Source organism: Marmota marmota, unplaced genomic scaffold, assembly GCF_001458135.2.
Source record: "Marmota marmota marmota unplaced genomic scaffold, marMar, whole genome shotgun sequence".
In the NCBI taxonomy this organism is placed as follows: domain Eukaryota; kingdom Metazoa; phylum Chordata; class Mammalia; order Rodentia; family Sciuridae; genus Marmota; species Marmota marmota.
The window spans coordinates 1,735,285-1,747,263 of NW_025999946.1; the positions used below are offsets into that span (position 1 = coordinate 1,735,285).

Genomic DNA, 11,979 nt, shown 5'->3' on the forward strand with positions numbered 1-11,979 from the left:
TGTATTGTTCAGTCTATGTGTTCAATAGTTTCTGTAGTTTTTTTCTTGCTGTTGATTTATAATTTTGTTCCATTATGATCATATAAGAGGCAAGAAATTATATCAATTTCTCTGTATTTGCTAAGAGTTGCTTTGGGCTTAAAATATGGTCTATTTTGGAGGTGGTTCAATAAGCTCCTGAGAAGAAAGTGAATTTGGCTATTGTTAAGTGAAATAGTCTATAGATATCTGGTAGGTCCATTTGCTTTATAATATTCTTTTAGGTCGGAAGAGTCTTCATTGAGTTTATGTCTGGATGACCTATCTATTGGTGAAGATATGTATTAAAATCACCTGGTATTATTATATTAGGGTTTAGCACAGTCAGAATCATTAAGTAGTGTTTTGTAAATAATTAAATACATTGATATTTGGGGCACTTATTGTCATATTTTTATGTTGAGTTTTTATCTTTACCAATATGAGGTGACATTTATGGTTCTTCCACTTAACTGTGTCCTGAAGTCTTCTTTATCAGATATGACAGTAACTATTCCCACTTATTGGGGAACTTATTTGCATGGAATATCATTTTCATCCTTTCACTTTCAGCCTGTGACTGACTTTACATGTAAGATAAATTTCAAACAATATATAGTTTATCTTGCTTTCTAATTCATTGTGCCAGTCTGTCTATCTATTTTTTTTTTTTTTTTTTTTTGGTACAAAAAAGACATACTATACACAGAAGGAAAAAAAATAAAGATCCCAGAGTCTCTGGGATCACAGGTGTGGGTTAGTACATATGGCCATTTATATTTATTTCTAAAATTGAATGTAGTTCCGAATCTCATTTGCTCAGATATTTTTCTAATGAGATTCACCCACTGTGAGCTCTGGAGTCTTTATTTTTTTTCCTTCTCTGTGTGGTATGTCTCTAAGTATTTTTCTGTAGTGGCAGCTTGGTAATCATGTCTTCTTTTAGTTTCTGCTTATCTTGGAAAGTGTTTATTTTTTTCTTTGACTCTGAAGGATAGTTTTGCTGGATACAGCAATCTTGGTTTGCACTTATCTCTTTCCCTTGGATTTTAGAGTTCATACTAAGAAATCAGAAGCGATTCTGATTGGCCTACCTCTAAATGACCTGATGTTTTTCTCTTGAGGCTTTGAATCCTTTTTTCTGTATGTTAGGCATCTTAATTACAAAGTGTAATTTTGTCAATTTTGATCTTGTAAGTAGGTTTCTGAATGCCTCCTCTGTCTACATGTTCCTGAGGTTTGGAAATTTTTCTGTTATTATTTTCCTGAAGAGATTATCCATGCCATTAGCCTGGGTCTTACATCCCTCTTAGATCGCAGTGATTCTTAAATTTGTTGTATTAATGCTGTCCCAGAATTCACATATATTCTAATCATGGTTACTTATTTTCTTTTCTTCAATACTTTCAGAATGTTCAAGGGCAGGTACTTTGTCTTCTAGCTCTGAGATTCTGTCTTCTACATAGTAGTCTACTCTTTTGGAGAGACTTTCAACTGAATTGTTATTTAATTTATTATGCCTTTAATTTTCAAGATTTCAGTTTGGTTCTTTTTCAGTAACTCTATCTCTATTGAATTTCTCACTCATATGCTGTACTGACTTTTTAAATTCATTCAATTATTTTTCGGTGTTCTTTTGGAATTCATTGACCTTTTCCATAATCATCCTTTGTCTGTTATTTCATCCACTTTGATATCTTTGGAGTCAGTTGCTGGTGAATTATATACCTTAGCAGGTATCATATTACCTTTTTTAAGAAACATATTTCTTGTATTCCTGTCATGGGATTTTTGCACCTGTTATGATGGATTTCTTTTGCACACTAATGTGAGGGCCTTATGAGGGCAGAGCCTTCTCGTGGGGAAATCTTCAGGAATATCAGGTTGTTGTGAATTGTTGATTATACTTCCAAGTGGGTTTCATAGTATAGTTTCCCTGCTGTTTCTTTAGTGATAATTTGATGCAATGTGTATTGTGTCAGAGCTTGAGGATCCACATTCTCTGTAGGTCTCACAAGAACGGGGTCCTTCTGTAGATCAGGTAAGTGTGTTGCACACTGCTCTGCTTCATGGCCATGCCTCCTTGAACCTTCTGGCTTGAGCCACCTTCCCTCCTGCTTGTCAAATCGGATCAACAGTAAATATGGGGGCGTGACCAGCCTGAGGCAGTTTCTGCTTATGAACTGGGGAGTGGAACAGTGTGTTAGCAGTGGCCAAAGGACCTAGCATTTCCCCTTCCTTCTGCTCCTCCCCAGGGAGATTCTGTGGTCCTTTGTGAAGTAAATGAGCTAATCTTAGATCTAAGTCACAGGCTGTCCTTCTGACCTCACAATAGCTCACCTTTCAGGGTGCTCAGAGTTCTTCCCTGGTGTCTCTTCCTGCTTGTTTTCTCCCTACAGGGTAGAAATGTGTGTGCATTAAAGGTCTCAGCCTTCTTAACCGCCAATATATCAAGCTCCTCTCAAGCCTGGTGATCCCAGGACCTACTGTCTGATCTACTCCAACTGGAGAGCTTTGGAAAACAAGTCTGCTTGAACATAAGGGCGACTGGCAAATATGCATTTGTTGGTTCTTTTGAGAAGGGTGATTCTATGGTTTGGATCTTAAATGTCCCCAAAGGCCAGATGCTGTCATCTGGATCTCTAGCCTGAGGTGCTATAGGGAGATGGTGCAACTCTACAGGGGTGAGGCCTAGTGGAAGCCCTTGAAAGGGGATTGTGAGACTCTGACTGCTTTCTCTTTTGCTGTTTGTTTTTGGCCACTATAAGAAGAGCTTCTCTGCTCCACCTGATGCTCCCTGCCATGGTGTTCTGCTGAACACCCATAGACTGAAACTACTGACAAAAATAAATTTGTCTTTATATGTTGATTACCTCAGGTATTTTGTCACAGCCATGGGAAGCTGATGAACACGGGTGCGACCAAGTAACATATTTATCCTGAAATAAATCTGAGTTGGTTAGAATGAATCTGTTTTTAAAATATGATTACCTGTGTACAAGAATGTGTCTGTTTGGATGCTTCCCAGGTCCCCAGGATGGAAACGGAATACCTGAAGAAGTGCTTTGGAAATTCCTTGTCCCAGGCACTGGCAGAAGTGGCGAAGGTTCAGCCCAATGACCCAATAGAGTTCCTGGCTCGATGGCTTTATCATTACAGGAAAATAGCTCTAGCAAATGAAAAGGTGCATGTGTGTGCAGGTGTGTGCAGGGCTCAGCTTCCCTGGAGGGACTGGGATCCAAGGCAGGGTGCTGGAGTTGGCCAGGGGGGCTTGGTTCATCCACCTTCCCAGGATGACTTAGGCCCAAGTATCCCTGAAGTGTGGAGAGTCTGCAGCTGGAATCCTACTCGGGGGTGTGGAGTCGGTGGGTTTGGAGCTGCCAGCAGGCTAAAGCTAGTTACAGGAAGAAACTCCACAGGCTTAAAGGACCCAGGTCCAGGACTATCTCCAGGGATGGCGGGCCCCCTTATAAGACCTCTTGGTGCTGACCTGACTTGAGCCTGTGACATTACCCCAGAATATGCAAGAACAGATCCAGCTGAAGGAGGAATATGAGAACAGCCTCAGGGAAAAGGAAATGGCAGCAATGATGAAACAAGAAGAGCTTCAGATTCAACAGAAGTGTAAAGAGTGTCGCAAGGTAGGAAGGGGGCACTCACCATGGCCCATTCCCATCCCAGGGATGGACTCCAGGAAATCCCCAGGGCAGCCGCCACCACCGTGCTGAGCAACTGAGGCCCCCTTAGTCAACTTTCCCTCCCTGTCACACATTCATGTCTGAACCAGGTCTTGTCAATAAAAATAGGAAAGGTTAAAAGGCAAATTCATGTTAGATTCAGGAAATATCACTGATGTTACTGACTTACACATCTAGATTCTATTCACCTGGAACAAATATTTTTTTCAGAGATCCTTTGAGCCCTTTCCAAAAACTATTCAAAGTTTTTTCAGAAACCAAACATGGTTGTTATCAGTGCATACTTAATGCATGTGGTAATATTAGTATTTTATTATTAAATTTTCTTTACTTGTCAAGCCTCCGGTGCCTCCTCTTGGATGCTATAATGATGAATATAAGTTCTTAGTTCAGAATAGTTGGAAACAACTGTGCATTTACCACCCTGACAAGCAAATATTTTATCTCCCACAATCTTTCCTACAATTTCCTAAAATATGTCTGCTGCTATCTCATGCTTTCTACAAATTACATGATGCCTGAACAGGTAATTCATTTAAGGGGGTTGTCGGGCTTGAGATCTGAAATCTTCTTCAACTATCACTACATCCTTCTACAAGTCACTAACTTTGGCTGGTTTCCAAAGCTGACTTTGATAGCATGAAAGTACTAAGTTTATTTTCATTTATAATAATATACTCAGCATTCTCATAAATAATGAATATACCCAAATATATATATATATTATTAGTTATAATCAGTTATTTATTTTTAAAGCTGAACATGTATAACTAAATTAAAAGAAAGATGGTTTGTGCTATTTTTTGATGTGGTCTAGAGAGCTCTCCCTCAGGAAGGGTTCATGCTTGGAGCAGTTTTTGGGGGACGGGAGAAATTAGGCTCAGTAAGTGAAAGTCACCATCACCTTACTGATGACCCAACCATTTTCTAACACCAAGTTTCTCTGCGAATAGAAGTAAAAATATATGATAATGGACTCCGAAGTCTCTACCCTAGTTTTACAGTAGCTCTATCGAAGAAAACTTGGCTCACTTCTGTATTTTGAATGTCCCTTTGTGTTGCACTGGGGATGTTTTGCACCTGGCAGCAATATACCTCAGGAAGATTTTTTTTTTTTTTTTTTTTTTTTTTTACCAAGAATTGAACTCAGGGGCACTCAACCATTGACCACTTCCCCAGCCCTGAGTCGCTTAGCCGTTGCTGAGGCTGGCTTTGAATTCGTGATCCTCCTGCCTCAGTCTCCTGAGCTGCTGGGATTACAGGTGAGCCCCACTGCGCCCAGCCTCAGCAAGATTTTGATAAACAACAGGTTTGCTCTTTTGCCAAGGGTGAGACGTGGGGAATTATAAGGGAAGATAAGAACTAAGAGACAATGACTGGGTTGTGTGCAAGTTTTCACATTTAGAGAAGAGTTCGTGTGCAAATTGTGGTTATGTAAATAGATTCCACTTGTTAGAAGGGAACAAACAGAACCCGAGGGGGATCTAAAATAAAGCTGAAAGAATCACCTACCGGCAAGGGAGAGCTGCATCATTCAGGTCTGAGTTAATTTCCAAGTAGAAGTTGAAAGAGCGAGATAAAAGACAAGATGCCAAGCTCTGGTTCCCAATTGGCTCAAGGTGGATTATGGACTATCCCTTGCTATTGGCTGCCTGCAAATTTTGCATCACTAGTGCTGAGAAATCTGGCTTCAAACAGGCCCAGGAGGGGTTTCATGAAATTTCAGCAGTCCTGCTGGTTCGCCTAACTGGCTTATATGCACACCCTCAAAGCTTTGCCAGATTTTCCTCCCTTAATCCTTTAAAACCATCTTTGTTTTTGTCTTAGCAAGACTTTGTTAATTTTTTTTCTTGAGTACCCCAGATAGAATACTAGTCTAGTGGAAGTGTCAAAAGAAGAATAGAAACAGAGTTCTCAGTGTGGCAGAGGTCATTCCAATTACAGGAATCAAGAAGAGCTCCGTAGAGTGGGTAACAGTAGAGTCCAGGCAGAGAGAGCCAGCGAGGCTTGACCTATATGGGTTTCTCTTCACTAAGTAGAGGAGCTTTGACAATATAAACCATAATTTTGTATCTCAATCAGAAAGCGATTCCTATTGTTTATAAAGCTCCGAAGCATTCATGTTTTAGGAATACGTTTTCATAAAAATCAATACAGGTATTTGTTGCACAGACTCAACACTTTGAATGCAGAAGGGTCTTAGAGATCATGTGACCAAGTGCTTCACCCAGAGCTCTCTGCTCGGTCCCTTAGGGTTCAGTGTGGAATGAAGCTCTGAGACTTCTAGGCAAAGATGGGAAGGAGTTGGCTCAGCCAGAGACTACAATCAAAGGGTATTAGACACCTGACATTGTTTCATAGGTCCCGGAGGGCACTGCTCATTTTTTCAATCTTTTTTCCTCTGTACTTTGGACAATTTCTATTGATCTGCCTTCAGGTTTGTTGACACTCTCTTGTTCCATATCCTATGTTAGGATTTCTGTGGGTTTTAAAAATTTGCAGATATCATACTTTTCAGTTCTAGAATTTCTAGCTGGGTTTCCCCTGCCCATCCCCCCTTTTCTTCCTTCCTTTCTTCCCGGCCCCCCACCCCAACCTCTCTCTCTTTCCCTCTTTCTTGATATTGGCTGGGGATTGAACTCAGGACCCTACACATGCTAGGCAAGTGCTCTACCACTGAGATAAGGTCCCCATCCCCTTTTTTAAATTTTATATTGAGACAGAGTTCATTAAGTTGCCCAGACTGATCTCAAACTTGCAATCCTTCTGTCTCAGCCTCCGCAGTGACTGGGATTACAGAAATGTTTATTTATCTTTTTAAAATAATTTCCTTTTTCTCTACTGACTTATTCTTTCACTTACTATGTTCTTTTTTTACTTAAAGTTTTGAAAATATTAAGTTGTTTTAAGTCCTTGTCTGCTAATTCTGGCATCTATGTCCTGGGGTCTCTTTTTATTAAATACTTTTTCACTAGATTATGGTTCACATTTTCCTACTCCCTCCTACGTCTAGTAATTTTTACTCCTATGCTGAACGTTGTAGGTGGTATTTTCTAGGGAGCCTAGACCATGTTGCTTTTCCTTTCAAAGGCGTTGAGTTTTGTTCTGGAGGCAGTTAGATCATTGGTGAGTCACTTGATCCTAGCAGATTTGATGGTCTGCTTTGCTATGGCAGCTGTATTTCAGTTTTGTACTTAGCCTTTGGCATGAAAATAGCAACATCGTGTTCCTGCCATTCTTGGGCATGTTTCTGGAGTGTGGTTAGCCTCTACTAATGTATTAGTCTGCTTTTTGTCACTGTGACCAAAATATCCAACTAACTTAATAGAGGAAATTTTTATTTTGGGCTCATGGTTACAGAGATCTCAGTTCATAGTCAGCTCAGGCCATTCTTCTGGGCCCAAGGTGAAGCAGACCGTCCTGGCAGAAGGTGGGGTAGGGAAACCTACTGGGCTCATGGTAGCTAGAAAGCAGAGAGAGTGTGAGGAGCCAGGAACAAAATATATAATGCCCAAGGCATGTCCCCAGGAACGCACTTCCTCCAGCCATGCCCCACCTGCCTACAGTCACCACTCAGTAAGTAGTCTGTTCAAATAATTAATCCATCAAATGGATTAATGAACTAATGAGGTCACAGCCTTCATGATCCAACCATTTCTCTAAAGTGCCACCTCTGAACCTTGCCACATTGGGGGACCATGTTTTAACATGAGCTTTTCAGGGGGACATTCCTAATTCAATCCATGACAACTAATACCTTTTTTGCCTTCTATTTAGAAATCGATTTCCCTAACCACTTTCAAAAAGAAAGTCTCATTCAAGCAGGAAGACACAGAACCCGTTGAAGAGGGGTCCTTGGAGCAGGAATCCCTGCCGGATACTCCAGCAATGCCTTACCAGATTCCTTCTTCAGAGCTAGTTGAGGAGATTGAGCAGAACTTGGAATCCCCATAAGATCAAATCACCAGGAGGCTTTTCCCTGCGAAGTTGCTGATTAAAATGCCTTCTGACTCCAAATCTCCTTTTTTAATTATCAGAATGGGAAGAATTTGAGTGATCCTTCCCTCAACCCTGCAGTCCAAGAAAATAGCCCTGCAACAGAGCTCCTGCCAACCAAGGTTGGCAGGACTCTGAAAGGAGGTATCTGCAGGGCCTCTTCAGCCTGGACAGGCAGCTAGCCATGAGAACCTTTATCTTGTGGAAATCCACTCAGAATAAAGATTTCAGAATAAGGAATGGAATGGTTGAGTCTTTTCCCTGTTGTTTTATCATTTATTTGGAGACTGCCCAGTAAGAGTGTTACCTCCGGTTACTGGTGACAAGGTCTGCTTCCCCAGATGTGAAGATTGAACACCTGGGAAACACCCAGGTAAGCATAGAGTACGAATTTTATTTAAAGAACAGTAACACAGAGCTGGGGACATAGCTCAGTTGGTAGAGTGCTTGCCTCACATGCACAAGGTCCTGGGTTCAATCGCCAGCACCACACACACACACACATACACACACACACAAAAAAAAAAAAAAAGAGAGAGAGAGAGAGAGAAGGGGGCCCAGAGCTGAGTGTCTGTGTCAGGAGGTGAATCTTATCCTTTTTATAATTTCCAGGTTTCTTACTTCTCAAGTCTCCTCCCCTTATCTCCACCCATGCAGTGAAAAGGCAGAAAAGGAGCAATTCTGGGGGAGCCGCCCAGGGAATATTCATTAATAATTCCCTGCTGGGGGTGCTGAGGTTGTGGCTAGCATGTGTGAGGCCCTGGGTTCGATCCTCAGCACCACATAATGACAAATAAAGGTATTGTGTCCATCTACAACTAAAAAATATTGAAAAAAAAATTCCCTGCTGGGAAGGACAATCTCCCCTGAGGCAGGTGACTTTTTGGTTATGGGTTAGGGGAGGGGGGGAGTGGTCTCAAGGTGTTACCAAAAGCTTGGTCCTTGTCCCTGATGCCAATCCAATAACAAGGATATCCTTTTGAGGAAAAAGGTGTATTGCTTTGCTAGTGAAGGAGAAACACAGGGGCCTTCTGTTCCAAAGGCTGTGATTCTGCCCATCACCTGGAACTTTGGGCTATCAAAGAGGTGATCCACAGTGTTCTGTGTTGGAGTTGTAATTTGGGAGATAGTCACTCGTTAATTTGGGTGATAGTCACTTCGGAGATCTTCTGGTACCATCCTCAAAGTCTGGATTACTTTGTGCCTATGGTGGGGGTATATTCAAGGACAGATAAATCTGCCAAACCACCACACTATGGTGTCTCGTGTGATGTGATTAATAACTAAGCAGGAAACTGAAGGGTAAAAAGGACAGGTGTGGGAAATCCAAGATGACTGCCAGGCTTCTGACTTAAGTCCCAGAGGTGTGGACCGTGGTGGCTTTTCCTGCAATAAAGGACACAAGAGGAGGAGCAACTGAGGGCATGCTGGGTATATTGTACCTAGGAAAGGAACAAGCAGGAGGATGTCACAATAGGGGGCATCCCTGAACCACTTACTTCACCCAAGCTTCAAGAAAGGCCAAAGCCCTAGCCCAGCTGAAGCTTTTCTGTAAGATCTCGGAGCAGAGGTTGTAATTGGCTGTTCATCATCTGAAGGGGCCTCAGAAGTTCTTCATTTCAACTCTCTGAATGACAGTGTCCATTTCCAAGTGTAACAATTTTAAAGACCTGAGATCCTGTAAGAGATACTTTCCCAAACTTAGGAGATAATAATGCTTAGCTTAGAGGGTTGTCTTTATGGATTTCTTCTATTCCAGAAGCAAGTTGACCTTCTTAGCTGTTTAAAAACCCACATTACAATGGGTGTGGCTTGGTGGTAGCTCTTGGAGTTAGAATGCTTGTATAAATGTTCCTTAGATTCTATTTTCAGGGTTTGCCTCCCCAAAGACAGAAGTCTCACTGTGAGAGTGGCACTTGCTGCCCACTACTGCCCACAGGTCATGGTCTGAACCTAAGAAATAGCAATTAAATAGAAGAATTCCCAGGGGTTCCGCCCTGGAGCCCCGTCAAGCCCTGACACCCCTTGGCCCTCTGCTAACACAGCCAACAGTCCAGTACTGGTGCCTCCGTGGATCATCACTGTGGACAGAGACCCGAGGAAACACCTCTGTGAGCCTCTGACCCAAGCACTCACGTATTTTAATGTGGCTCCCTCAGCCTCTCCGTCCATCGGACTCCACCGGCCCCTCACCTGTTGCCCCTCTAACTGTTCTCTCCCTGCCTCCCTTGTTTCAACCTGTCAAAATGCTCCATGAGGCTCTAGAAACCACATTTTATGAGAGATGTTTGAAGACTGATAGAATATTCAGGTCAGAGACAGGGGACACCAGGAAGAGCTATTATTGTTCTCTTCAGCCGACTAAGGTGTGTCCTATCTGGAACAGAAGTCAGACTTGGGGTGGCCCAAGAAGACTGAAGACCTGTGGGGGGAGCTGGAGGGGAACACATTCCAGGTTGGTCTGAAGAAGTGAGCAGCTCCAACCTGAGCAGCTGAGCTACCACAGGAGCAGCTGATAAACAGCTGACAAGGACTCACACGATAAGGTCCAGCAGAAAGTGTCTAGAGATGCTGTCCAGGCAGCGGGCCTGCGCATGGCCAGCCAGGGCTCCCATCACCATCAGTGGCCTGCAGTGAGGCAACCTGCACACAGGCACCCCCACCACCCCGCCTCCCTGCCAGGGAAAGTGACCAGGACACTAGTCTCTCCAGCTGAGTGAGCAGGGCCTTAAGGCCAAGGGAAGAGAAGGGAGGAGAGCGCCTCAATGTCACATGTCCTGTCGCAGTGCTTCAGGGCCTGGACTCAGTTCTTACTGGCTCTTGAGGGGCTCAGAAGGCGAGGCTGGGCTGGAGACAGATTTGATCCACTTCCTTGACGAGGACGAGTCTTGCTGTCAAACAGAGGAGACTGAATCTATTTCTGCGTCTGGCAAGAGCTTTGTTTTCTAAGCCCCGCCGTTCTGTGGGCATCTCCTCACCACCACTGCCCTCTCCCCAGACTTTCCAGACTTGTCAAGATTCCTCTTCTCAGGCTCCAAACTCCCTGAGGATCACAAGCCAGGGAGCTTGGGGACAAAGAACAGGCCTGGAGAGAAAGGCAGGTGCAGTAAGTAGAAGGAGCGTGAACGGAGCTAACGCAAAAAGAATGCTCAGCAGAGGCCTGGTGCCCAGCGAGCCCTCAGCAGCTGGTGACGACGGTGCAGGTGCTGGAGACCCTGCACCCTGTTGGTGAGAGTCTCCTCTAGGTCAGCTGCTCCAGTGGTAGCTCAGCTGCTCAGGTTGGAGCTGCTCACTTCTTCAGACCAACCTGGAATGTGTTCCCCTCCAGCTCCCCCCACAGGTCTTCAGTCTTCTTGGGCCACCCCAAGTCTGACTTCTGTTCCACACATCAGTGGGCTGAAGAGAACAATAGCTCTTCTTAGTGATGAGAACTGAAGACACAATGAAGGGTCCTGCCTCGCCCCCACATCCTAACACACAGCCCCGGCTCCCCTGCAGCCAGAGCACACCTGCGGCTTCATAGGACTGGACATGCATGTCCGAGGGTGCCCCAGGCCTGAGCACGGGGCACCTCAAGCACGCATCCTCAGGGATAGGAGGCAGCCAGGAGTGAGCGTGTGTCTCACCTGCCAGGACTTGCCACCAGGATTCTGTGTCTCCCTTTACAAGAGAGTTAGGTGTTTCCCGAAGGTGAAGCTTTGGAGCCCTGCTTTGTTAGGGCCGGAAGCCATGGGTGCTTGGAAAGGAAGTGGAGCAGCCAGGCAAGCCCCAGGCTGGCCGTGGCCTCTGCTCTGCTTCTGGAGTCTTCCTGGTTCTCTCTTTCTGCCCCTGGGTCTCCTTCCTTTCCCTTCTCAGTCCTACCTCCCCCTCTTCCTCTGCTTTCCGTCCTCTCCGAGCTCCACACTTGTGTTTCTGATCTTCTCCACAGCGCTGCTCCCTCCCCATGCCTCCCTGCTTCCCAGAGGCACCCATCCCTGCCACCCATCCCCACCAGCCTCCTTGCTGCCTGGAGGAGGTCCAGGTTGGCCCTACCCAGGTCCTGTCCCATGGAGGTTCTTCAAAGTGCCCCCTTAGCCTCAGGCTCCAGGGAGAGGCAGAGTAGCCAGCTGCCCAGGCACCTGCTGAGGTGGAGCCTCTGCTGGAGGCCTTCCCTGGGCTCCCTGGGTGCCTGGCTCTGCAGGGTGTGTAGAGGCCAAAGCCTGGCAGTGAGCTCCCTGCATGCCAGTCACCAGCCCTGGGCTGGGGGGCTCTCTGTGCTGACTCACAG

At 44.7% G+C, this 11,979-nt stretch overlaps 1 protein-coding gene across 3 annotated transcripts; it reads left to right on the forward strand.

Annotated features, from left to right (window-relative positions):
• The first annotated feature begins 2,031 nt into the window (after positions 1 to 2,031).
• Positions 2,032 to 7,951, forward strand: LOC107158125 (DPY30 domain-containing protein 2-like). Of its 3 annotated transcripts, none has more exons than XM_048801795.1 (5): positions 2,032 to 2,155; positions 2,418 to 2,572; positions 3,047 to 3,202; positions 3,537 to 3,659; positions 7,494 to 7,951. In XM_048801795.1, exons 3-5 carry the CDS (start codon positions 3,056 to 3,058, stop codon positions 7,668 to 7,670), a joined length of 447 nt encoding a protein of 148 aa, XP_048657752.1. In that variant the 5' UTR covers positions 2,032 to 2,155; positions 2,418 to 2,572; positions 3,047 to 3,055; the 3' UTR covers positions 7,671 to 7,951. The 3 variants fall into 3 exon arrangements, with proteins under 3 accessions (XP_048657752.1, XP_015360064.1, XP_048657753.1); XM_015504578.2 differs by having other exon boundaries at positions 2,418 to 2,568; XM_048801796.1 differs by lacking the exons at positions 2,032 to 2,155; positions 2,418 to 2,572 and having other exon boundaries at positions 3,061 to 3,218.
• Positions 7,952 to 11,979: the final 4,028 nt, after the last annotated feature.